The sequence below is a fragment of the Thunnus albacares genome, chromosome 6, assembly GCF_914725855.1.
Source record: "Thunnus albacares chromosome 6, fThuAlb1.1, whole genome shotgun sequence".
NCBI classification, from domain to species: domain Eukaryota; kingdom Metazoa; phylum Chordata; class Actinopteri; order Scombriformes; family Scombridae; genus Thunnus; species Thunnus albacares.
In genome coordinates, this window is record NC_058111.1 from 13,504,726 (window position 1) to 13,516,949 (window position 12,224).

General features: G+C 39.5%; 1 protein-coding gene across 2 annotated transcripts in view; it reads left to right on the forward strand.

Moving 5' to 3' along the window:
• The window catches only part of zgc:77784 (uncharacterized protein LOC402947 homolog), a 55,236-nt gene that overhangs the window by 29,615 nt on the left and 13,397 nt on the right, over nt 1-12,224 (forward strand). For both annotated transcript variants that reach the window (XM_044354321.1, XM_044354322.1), the window contains exons 9-16: nt 177-382; nt 3,041-3,122; nt 3,271-3,439; nt 8,373-8,539; nt 8,835-8,956; nt 9,173-9,389; nt 9,841-9,959; nt 11,677-11,854. In XM_044354321.1, the coding sequence (XP_044210256.1) occupies nt 177-382; nt 3,041-3,122; nt 3,271-3,439; nt 8,373-8,539; nt 8,835-8,956; nt 9,173-9,389; nt 9,841-9,959; nt 11,677-11,854 (1,260 nt within the window). The remainder of the gene's footprint in view (nt 1-176; nt 383-3,040; nt 3,123-3,270; nt 3,440-8,372; nt 8,540-8,834; nt 8,957-9,172; nt 9,390-9,840; nt 9,960-11,676; nt 11,855-12,224) is intronic.

Consider the following 12,224-nt stretch of genomic DNA (forward strand, 5'->3'; position numbering starts at 1 on the left):
TTTCACCCTTTGCACTTAAATGGCTGGCAGCTTTTTAATCTTGTGTTCTGAAAGCCTTTTGTAAGTTCTCATAAAAAATGTTTTTTTTTCTCCTCTTTTCTCCAGTGTATTGCTAATCAGGGGAGAGATGACGCATCTAACATAATATTCTGCCTCTTCTCCCCTCTAACTGGTAGGCCCTTCAGGCCGTATTCCACCAATCATTCGCCAAGGGCCAGCCAATCAGACGGTATCTCCAGGTTCGACGGCGCAGCTGCACTGCCGTGTAATCGGAGGGCCCTCTGTCAAGATTTCATGGGAGAAGGATGGAGAGAGACTTCAGGGAAATAAACCTCGACTGACCTTGGTGGAGAATGGCACCTTGCAAATAAAAGACATAAAGGTGTGTGTGTGTGTCGGGGAGGGGAGGGGAGGTTACATCAAGTTAGTGTAATTTATTGCAAAGGGTATGAAAAGGATGAGTTTTGAAAGGCGTTATGCCAACACAAAACTGATATTGTAATTACAAAAAGGCTTAAGAATACTGTCTATCGAAACATTCCTGTCTGACCTCCAATCTACTTTTACTTTCCCTCCGTAGCTCACATGGCAACATTCTTTTTTCCTTTTCCATTTTAAATTCCGTTTTCGTTTGTAAAATTAAGGTGAGACTGAGTTGCAAAGACCAATCTCTCTAAGGCAGTGCATATCTCTCCAGTGCAATTATGTGCTCATGCGGTGTGTAATTGTAATGTTAATGAAGGTGCTTGTTTGTAAATGCTAATGTGTTCTCCTTTGATGGAGGAGCAGTCAGCAGCCCCTTTGTGCTATAACCCCACCTGGAGGTCAGTGAGTGCAGGGAGGACAGAGCAGAAGCAGCATCATCTTCGTTAATTGACTGGCGATAGATGATTAATCATCTAACCGGCTTTTAATTAAATCTCCTGCCCGGACGTTGCTTATTCACTTCCTTTCTCATCCTGTTTCTCCGGCTGTGCCATGCTCGGCAGTGGTGCTCTGCAAACTTGGAGCATTAAGGTTTGGTCCAGTGCACCACTGAGGCGGGGGAAATCTGCCATGCCAATGTGCTCAATGGAACAGAAGAGATGCATTAGTGTGGCATCAAGGGGATGACAAGGGAGAAAAAAAGAGGGGAAATGGAGATGACGAGTGAGGAACTAAAAATATTTACCCTGCTGACGCCCCAACCCGCCATCAATATTTTAGTGGTAGTTGGAGTCATCTAAAGAAGTTCACCTGCCCACACACGCTGTGCTGTCTGTCAGCCAGAGGTCAACACTGCAGTGGATGATCTCATATGGTCTGATGATAGTTCCAGCAGACTGGCTCTCTGCCAGCACAGGGCTGGAGCGAACACCAAGAGTGTCAGTGAAGCATACAGGCATATACAAATCATAATGTAAACAGGAGGGCAGGTAGAGTGTGCAATGGAGCCTCATGGTTTGTAGCATTGAAGCTTTTAGATGGCTGAGGCTGAGGTGACGACTACTGAGGGACAGTAGTTTAGGTATGCATGGATTATATTTACATTTAAGGATGAAACTAACCAGCTGTGGTCAAAGTAGTATTCACATCCTTTACCTAAATAAGCTATAATTGATATTTTCATATTAACAGGGGTCACTCCAGTCGCAATGATGGACGCCTCTGCAGCTTGTCTCTAAAGCTCTACAAGCTTTAAAGTGTCTTTCAAGTTTTCTGGCTCATAACTTTGCTGATATGGTTCATTCTCACCTCTCTTATCAGCATCAACTAGCTGGTGAATATAGCAGAGTATTTAGTGGCTAAAGATTCAGATATGTCCCTCGGGAGATGGTGGAGACCAACCAAAGCTAAAAGGAGAGAGAATATTGGAAGTACATGCACATTCATCAGATGTCCCGAAACACGACTCCAAATGAATACTAATGCTGCTCTGTATCTGCTGGAAGTGTAAATAGGCAACTGTTTGCTACCATGTTTGCCATAACAAATGCAGGTTTAAGTAAAAGTCGCAATACTACAATGTAAAAATACTTCATCGCAAGTGCTGTTTTCAAAACTAAAATTAATTGTATATGTATTATCAGCAAAATATTCTAACATTTTTATTTTATTTATTTCTGTATTTATTGGGACCATGTACAGTGTTAAACATAAATGTTACCATTTGATGTACTGTACCAGAGTTAGCTTATAGCTAATTTTCATCTTAATGGTTTAGTAATTTCTGAATAATTTCACATAAATTTCCTTGAAAAAACAGTGTAATTTTGTACTTAAGATAGGGACAACAGAGTTAATTTGGTATATTTCCAATAAAATGTAAGTGTAACACGTAGCCTTTAATCAGCAGATCAGCTGAACATCCAAGAAAATTAAATTTGTCTTCAGGCAAGTATAAAATTCAACATTTATGGAGAACAAAGTTCAGATTGATAAATTAATAAAGTAAATTAAAACTTCAGTTTAAATGGAGTTTAAATGGAGTTTTTCTTTCAAGGACATTTTCTCCACAATTCTTTCCACCAAACTTCTTGAGAATTATTAGGAAATTGCAGACTCAGACAATAAAGCATTACCTACTTGGTCATTGTCCAAAATGGACCCTTTCAGAGTGTATAGATATATACATAGATATCTATATAGATTATTATGATGTAAGCGGCATTTTTATGTTAGTGGGTCAAGTTGGAGCTAATTATAACTACTTTTGAATAATTTAATCTTGACATCTTTTATGTGTAAAATTTGAATCCGTAAAGAATCTAGTAACTACAGCATGTACTGGAATAAAACATGCAGTATTTCTCCTCTGAAATGTAGTGGAGTAGATGTATAAAGTAACATGAAATTAGAGTAAATTTACTGCCAGAGAGATCTAAGTAAAAATCTACGTAAAAACATGACTTTTATCTTGACAGTCTTGATCTATTTGTTCTTTCAGTCATCTAAATAGATCCAAAACATCCTTCAAGTATTAAAAACAGCTTACAGCACTTGTTCTCTTAGCTTTTTTTGAGGGGGATGTCTGTCTCAAATGTTGACTGCTGTTTAACAGGACACTGATTCGGGGATGTACACGTGCGTCGTATCCAGCACCACAGGGGAGTCGAGCTGGAGTGGGATGTTGACTGTCAGAGGTACTCACACCAAAACTCTCCACTCTCTGTCTTTCTGTTACACTTCACACTCTGTCACTCTCACACTACACTGTGCTTAAGAAACTACACACTTCTTCAAGTGTTTCATCATCAGTCTGTTATTTTGTTACCTTGTGTTTCTTAATAGAGGATGGAGTTTCTTCAGTATCCAGAGTTTCTGAGTTCATCCAGCTGCCAGGGCCTCCACAGAAGCCTGTGGTGACCGAGGTGACCAAAAACACCGTCACCCTCACCTGGCAGTCCAACCCACATGAGGGCGGGGCCGCTGTCACCTCCTACATTATCGAGGCCTTCAGGTACACATTGAAGCCTTATTGCCATCAGTTGGTGTACTGAGTGCAATTTTGAACCATTTTTTTCAAGGCTGATCATTTTACAGTACCAGTCAAAAGTCTGGACAAACCTTCCCATTCACTTGAATGAGAAAGTGTACTGTACTTTAGATTTTGAGTTTGTGACATTTTGACAAACTGATCTGCACTAGAATGTGGAGCTTATCTCTCTGTATCATCAAATGCTGACATTTATCCATGATGGTAGCTGAGTTAAAAGAGTATGTCAGCAATTTAGTGTCAGAATCAGAATCACAAGGAAATTGAGATTTGTCTCTGACATGGCTCACAAATAAAAACACCCAGTGCACACAGAGTAAAAACTTAAAGAAAAAAACCCCCAAAAATGCAGTAAAAACAGTACTGTACATAGTGTTAAGAACAACAGGAATGTACAGGAAGTGGAAAAATGCACATATATGCATGTGTTTGAGTACTAAGCAATATGTTGCTTGTTTACCATGTTAATGGCAATTGGAATGAACAACTTTCACTTCCATAAAGTTCAGAGAAAGACGCAATTATTTAGAAAAGGCGATGCCAAAATATGCAGATTTTTAGTCCCTAATATATGCATCAAGCTCCAAAGATAAGATAAGATGAACCTTTATTAATCCCCGGAGGGAAAGAAATTCAGGTGTCACAGCAGCAACAGCAATGAGAATGAAACATAGGAGAAGTACCGGTAAGAGTCCAGAAGCAAACCAAGATAGTAAAGAATAAAGAATAAATATATATAAATAAAATAAAGATAAAATAAAACACTGAGCTGCTGGCCCTAGATATGTGCACTGGATCTGTGAATGAGTGAACATACATACAGTCTATCAATAAATAGTCGATAAATTAACATGTACGAGTATGAATGAATATATGAATGAATGACTATAAAAGTCCATGTGCAAGTGCACCAGAGTCTATGCAGGATTCAATAGTTAAGAGTGAAAAGTAAGTAACAGACAGTGCAGGTCTTAAAGTTCTCATATGGGGGTCAAGCCTTAGTTGTGGAGCCAGATGGCTACTGGCACAAAGGACTGGCCAAGGCGCTTTGTGGTGTGCCGAGGAGGGATAAGTCTGTGGCTGAACGTGCTCCTCATCTTCACTGGCTCATCATAGAGGGGACAGGAGGGGTTGTCCAGGATAGCGTCCAGCTTCTTCCTCATCCTCCCCTCTGCAACCACGTCCAGATTGTCCAGTTCAGCTCCAACTACAGAGCTGGCCTTCCTCACCAGCTTGTTTAGTTTGATGGCATCCCTTGTGTTGATGTTACCCCCCAACATACCATGGCAAAGAAGAGGACACTGGCTACTAGAAACTGGTAAAATATCTGCAGGAGCCTATAGCACACGTTGAAGGACCTGCGCCTCCTTAGGAAGAACAGCTTGCTATTTTTTTAGTGTTGTCAGTCCAGTCTATTTTATTGCTCATGTGTACTCCCAGGAACTTGTAGGTGTCCATCACCTCCACCCCCTCCCCTCGGATGATGATAGGAGTTAGGGGCCTCTTCTTGCTCCGCCAGTGGTCCACCACCAGCTCCTTGGTCTTTCCGATGTTGAGCTGGAGGTGATTGTTGACTCCTCTTCGTTGCCATCCATTATGCAGCTGGCGACGGCAGAGTCATCAGAGAACTTCTGTAGGTGGCACGTACTCGAGTTGAAGCGGAAGTCTGAGGTGTAGAGGGTGAACAGGAAAGGACAGGAAAGAGCAAAAACGCTACATCCTTCGTTTCCTACGTTTCACATCTGTCAAAATCCACTCCCGCCATTTGTAACGCAGGCTCAGTGCTGAAAATGGGTAATCTCCAAGCCCAAGCTGAGATAACTAAAGTGACTGAGTCATTCTCTCAGACTTGGCAAAGCTCCTCCAGAAGACATTACATAACTGTGCTGTGTAGTACTCTCAGTGACTAGTAAATTGATGTTTACATGTAAAATTGGTGGAACTTCCCTTAATATTAGGAATGAATCAATCTTTACAGCCACAACATTTGTTTGTCTGGCTGTCTTGCTGTCTTGCTAGCCTTGTTAGCTGCTGAAGAATGAACAATGAAACAGTGTTATTCATGTAATTAGTGAGACCCCACTAGTAGCTATTTTAACTGTACCCACACTCTCTCAGTTTCAGTTTGACTCTGTGAGTATTCTGACTATTCCCACTTAAAGATCTGTGTCTTCATTTCTAGTCATTATATTTTCGAAATGACTCAATCCTGCCTCAGGGAGAGACAGTTCTGTTAAGTGACGTCTTGAAGTGAAACTATGACATTCTACTACATCAGTATTTAGCCGTGGCATCCCAAGGAAACCCATAGTAGCTCAAACAACCAACCAGAGGCTTTAGCAAGACAGACAGCGAGTGAAATAGAAGACAATTATTGCAGTGGTCAGCTCGGCAGCTCTGTTCTGTCCTGGGGCAACAGAAGGGGGGAGGGAGTCGGATGCTAGCCCAGTTGGAGGGTTCACTTATTACGGAAGCAGGAGAGAGGGTACAGACCAAGTGTAGAGACACAAAAACACACACACACATAGAAGAGTCCAGTTGGCTCAGTGCAGAGAGAAACCCCAGTGTGGCAGACATGCACACAGAACTGATGATGAAGCCATGGTTGTAAATCCACTCACTGTTGCACGCTTCACCACCACCAAATTGCTTGGAAATGTTTGTTTTCAGGCATCACCAGGAACAAACACAAAAATACAAACCAATGTTTTTCTGTGACAGTATCCCCTCTTGTATACAGCACATAAAAAACCTACATTTCTATTTTTTATTCAGAAGTGATTCTTGATTAAAGATTTATGTAAAAGCAGCCACTGACATCTCCACGCCAAAGCAATTTACAGATGCAGCTTTTGAAATCAATTCAATTTTATTTATATAGCGCCAAATCATAACAGAAGTTATCTCAGGGCACTTTTCATATACGGCAGGTCTAGACCGTACTCCCCCATGAGCAAGCACTTGGCGACAGCAGCGAGGAAAAACTCCCCTTTAACGGGAAGAAACCTCAAGCAGAACTGGGCTCTAGGTGGGCAGCCATCTGCCTTGACCGGGTGGGTTGAGAGAGAAAGAAGGAGGGAGGGGGAGAGGGGAGAGACACACACAGAGAAGCATAATAATAATAGAAATATGCATACTGCATTTTTCATACAGGTTATGCTTTTTAAAAAAATTGTATGAATCTGACAACATTGGAGATGGAGAGCATTTGGTGAGAAAGATAGCAGAGGCGAAAACATTGATGACAGAGAAATGCTGTGGCCTGCTTCTTGTAATTACCTTGCCATTTTCTCCTCCCCGGAGTTGAGGAAAATGTTAAATTGTGCTCATGCTGCTTGATAGTTCCTGTCTCTGCACAGCATTAGGCTGCTGTATCCTCACCGGACCCATTCAGAAGCCACCGTTATAACCGACTGCAATAAAAAGGGGGAATAAAACTTGTCATTGTTCCGTCCCGAAGGTGAGATTGGCCATGACTTTGTGTTTTTAGATGCACAGAAACTCATGAATCTAAAAATGTAACACTGGTCACTGTTTAGGTTACTTTGTATTCCTCACACTGTCCTGGTTATTTAAAGGAATAGTTTAATATTTTGGGAATATTTATTTGCTTTTTTGCTGAGAGTTAGAGGAGAAGATTGATCCCACTCTCATATCTGTCTGCTAAATATGAACCTACAGCCAAGAGGTGCTTAGCTTAGCTTAGCTCAGCGTAGCATAAACACTGGACAAAAACTGGGGGAAACAGCTAGCCTGGCTATGTACGAAGGTGAGAAAATCCACCTACCAGCACGTCTAAAGCTTACTAGTTATCATGTCATACATCATTAGCTTAATCCGTACAAAAACCAAAAGTGTAAAGACAAGACTCAAAGATAACCCCCGTAAAACCACAATGTGTCGTTTTAAACTAAACTAACAGGCTGCTGGCTCCATGTCCATCTAACATTCAGCAGAAGAGCAAATAAGCGTATTTCCCAAAATGGCAAACTACTGCTTAATACTAAAATGATTAGTCGACAAGTTGACATTGTCTCAAAATGAATCGCCAACTATTTTTATGGTCGTTTAATTGTTTTACTGATTTATCAAGACAAAATTTAAAAACATTTCTGTTTCCAGTTTCTCAAATTAAATGTTTGCTGTGTTTTATGTCATTGTAATAGACATGAAAATTAAATAATTTTTTTACATTTTGGACTTTGGTTGACTACCTTATGGTCTGGGACATGTGATGGGCATTTTTCACCATTTTCTGCCATTTCATGATTATTCATTAATCAAAAAAATAGATAATTGACAGAATAATCAAAGAAAACAATCATTAGTTGCAGCCCTAATCCCATCTAATTTATCCAATTACTATAAGATTTCACACTGTTTTTTTCATAATCTAACATAACATATAACAATAAAACTGCCATATTGCCTGTGTTTTCATCAATATGCAAAATTCAGATCTCACCTTCTGACATTGCCAGTCCCTCTTTCATCTCTCTTTGCTATCAATGTGGCAAGACTTGTGATCAAACCCATTACCTTGTTATCTGTAGATAACACGATAATGAAGCTGTGCTCTCAAGATAACAGGAGTGAAACAATGTTAACACGTTCAAACTGAGGGCAGCACATTTGCCTATTGAAAATGTACTTTATAAAACTGGCACCCAACTGTATATCAAATTATCACTCTCAGCAAACATCACCTGATAAAGATCTTGACCTTCAAGTGTGACATGATTTCCTGCCCTAAACAAAATCCTTAATCAAGTCATAATCAAATTCACTCGTTTTATCTCACAATGTTTGTATAATTAAATGATCACAAGAAAAATAGTTTCATAGTTTTCTTTCTTAGGACAACATTTGGTAACAAAATTTGACTTTTTCTCCCCAGCCAATCAGTGGGCAGTACCTGGCAAACGGTGGCGGACCATGTTAAGCAGGAGAGGCACACAGTTGTCGGCCTCTTCCCCAACACAGTTTATCTGTTCATTGTCCGAGCAGTCAACTCTTACGGCCTCAGTGACCCCAGCCCGATCTCTGAACCTGTCAGGACGCAGGGTGAGTTACATAAGCAGAAATTGTCCTTTTCTGATAAAACTTTTGCATTATACTGAGTTCTATAATCTTGATTTTAGTTTTTAATTCTAAAAAGGCAGATACTGGATGTAGGGATGGCATTAAGATAATGTGATACAAGGTTTAGAAAGTCTCAAAATTAATTGCTTTCTCAGTGTGATGCTCTTTTGCCCTGAGCAATGTTTAATTTCATCAAAAGCCTTTTTTCCATTTTTATGCTGAGTAGCTTCTATTCAGCTATTTTTTGGCCTGGACTGAATGGAAATATCTTTTTCAGATGGTAGTCCTACAGAACAGGGTGTGGACCACAGACAGGTGCAGAGAGAGTTGGGAGAGGTGTCTGTCTACCTGCAGAAGCCTGTAGTTCTGTCTCCTACCAGCGCCAGGATTTCTTGGACCGTGAGTTGAATACTTTGCTGATGATAAAAGTCGACTTTTCAAAGTTGGCTTGCAGCGTGCGGAGGACACGCTAATCTCCAAATATTAACTTCAAAAACTCCTCCAAACATTACGTGACACAAACAGATTAAGTTAAAGTACAAACACAGCTGGGTCTGCCTTTGATTACTGATGTAAATGTGAAACTTTTTTTTTTTTTTGCCAACTATTTTACAGGTTGCCCGTCAGTCTCGGTACATTCAAGGTTACCGTATATTTTACCGGACTATTGGCAGTTCCTGGTTGGTCCAGGATGTTGAGGCTACGTCTGACCACAGTACCATGTTAGTAGATCTACACAGCAAAACAGAGTATGAGGTGAAGATACGCCCTTACTTCAATGAGCTACAGGGACATGACAGCCTCATGGTTCTCCTGCGTACCCCTGAGGAGGGTAAGATATCGCTCATTAATGGTATTTCACAACTTTATTTAGCAGCAAATTTGATTAAATAGTAACAGTTTATTTTTCCTGAATTATTAATGACACCACCAGAATGAGAGATTTTGTTTGCATACTTTTGAATGATTCAGTATAATTATTTAACACTTTAACACACAAATGAAAATGAAAAAAAAAATGTGACAGAACAACATTTTAAAAGAACACAATGAGAAAATCAAAGTAGCTAAAATGAAATGAAATAAAAATGTGTTAAAGAGTGTTCCCTGCAGTGATGAATTGCCCCAAAATTAATAAAGAACATACAAGTGCAGTAGAGAAAATTAATCAATCACAGGAACAGGAAAACAAGAGTTTTTCATTTAAATTATGAATTATTAATAATTCTCATATCAATTAATAATAATACTGATTAAAAATTTCTTCTTATCACTCTCTGCAGTTTTAAGTGGATCTCCGCAGGCTGTATCAGTGGTGCAGCTCAGCAACAGCTCCAGTGTCAGTGTGTCCTGGGAGCCTCCGCCGCACAACACTCAGAGCGGCATCATTCAAGAGTACAAGGTGAGGCTGCTGCTATCTGATGCCTGTCGTCTGCTCTGATGTTTATTTCTGATTGTAAGGCAGATAATCAGTGACACCAGCTGTAGACTGCAAAAATAAAGTGGAACAAATTGTTCTTTTAATCCTGGGTGCTATTTTGTTATTTTCACACAGCCATTATTCAGTGTTGTCCATATTTGTTGTTTAGATACTTATGAAAAACACTGACTTTAACAAACAATTAGTAATTACCCTTAATCTGCTGCCAGTACATGCTGAAAGAGACTCAATTTTGTCACCAGATTCTCGGCTGAACACTGACTGTCCCTGTCATCTGTTTGCTTAGTGAAAAAAAAAAAGCGTGAGCACAGTTCTATTGTTTTGATTTCTTCGTCCCATCTGTGTCTGCATGTAGAAAGTTATGAGAGTGCCGCACAAGTCTGATAATGAAATCCCAGATCCTTTTGTATGTAGCGGCACATCAGCCAGCGGCAAGGATCACACTTAATCCCCTCAAACATTCAATTTGCTGAAGACGATATGCAATGTTCAGCACAAGTATCCCATGGCTTACATGTGAAAAATGAGTATTAGAGGATACATTTTCATTACAACTCACTAAGTGCTTTCATAAGAGAAAACTTGACAAAACTTCATCCATTAAATTATTCATTGTAAAAATATGATTTCACCAGATTAATGAAGTACATTTACTACTTGTGCTATTTTATGCTTTTTACTTCTTCTTTGCTCTATTTTAGAGATTTTTTTGTATTTTTTCATTACATTTATCCACAACTATAATCACTAGTTATCTTGCTAATAAATATTAATTTATAATACAGAACATAAAGTATCCTCACTTTATGAAATACAATGCATTATTATAGATTAAGTAATAATAATCCAATAATATAAAATATGTAATATTAATGTAACTTTCTGAATAATAAGTACTTTTACTTTTGATATATGAGGCACATTTTGCTGTTAATATAGATGCACTTTTGTACATTTAAAGCGAGACTGTACATTTTGAAAGAAGAAATAATATATTCCTCCTTTCACAAAAGAAAAATTAAATTTATTAGCAGTAAAACACACTATTGTTCAATTCAGTAACTCACTGCCACAGCCTTACTGGTCTGGTATGACCAGTAGCTTAATGATAGCAAACGTTAGCTTGTCTGTTCACTGACTTGATAACTCCTCTTTTGTTGTATGATTGCGACAGTACAATGCAACACAGTTTTAGGATTTACAATCATCCTGTAACAGTCACTTGAGGCCAAATTTTAAAAGCAGGATGTCAGTTTTAACACTGTTGTATTTGTACATAAGAGATTTGAATATTTCTTCTGCCACAGAATTATACAGCACAGTAATCTAATATGCATTCATTTCCATGAGAGAGTAACATTCAACACACAAACTGTGATGCCAAAAGGCACATATACTTGCAACACTAGGGTTTTAAATCTGGCTTTTAACTGTCACTGCATTGACAACCCTTTCTCTTTCATCTCTGCTGTATCTTAGCTGTCATTCTCCACCGTGTACTATCAGATAAAGCTTCAGTGCCATAAAAATGAAAAGAGCCCAAGTTTTCATCGTAATCTGTCTTATTATAATCACAGGCCACATCTTATCGCAGGGTGTGTGGGGATAAAATAATGTCTTCATGTGTTTGCATGTTTTAAAATTCAAACATTAACTCTGCATGTCTGGTGGTGATCAGGTCTGGTGTCTGGGCAGCAGTGTGGAGCAGGAAAACCAGATAAACAGAACAGTGGATGGAGCGGTTCTGTCCATCCTGCTGACAGGCCTGCTGCCTGACGTCCACTACACCGTCACGGTGGCTGCTGTCACCAGCCTGGGTGTGGGTGCACAAAGCCCGCCTGTCAGCCTGCTTCTCAGTGAGTCACTCAAACTGTTACAGCTACCACAGATAGAGAAATATGGCAAGATAGGCTTGCAGAGGGCTGGCTTTACCCCAGGTTAAATCTGAATGTGGAGTATTGATTGTGTTGTGTGAATGACTTCATACTGGAGCACCATCAACACTGATGTTTTGAATGTGAGAACATAAGATGTCAGTCAGGAAGTGAGGCAGTGAAGTTTGTTAAACTGCATTTTATAGATTCTAATTTATTCTGGAGTGATAATAAATAATATTCAACGATGAGGAGGATACACCGTTTGTCAGAAAAAGTAAAATGTCTTGTGAGTTACTTAGCCAGTCATCCAGACAGGTCGTAGCCCGGGGGATGTCTACTTCTTGTGTTT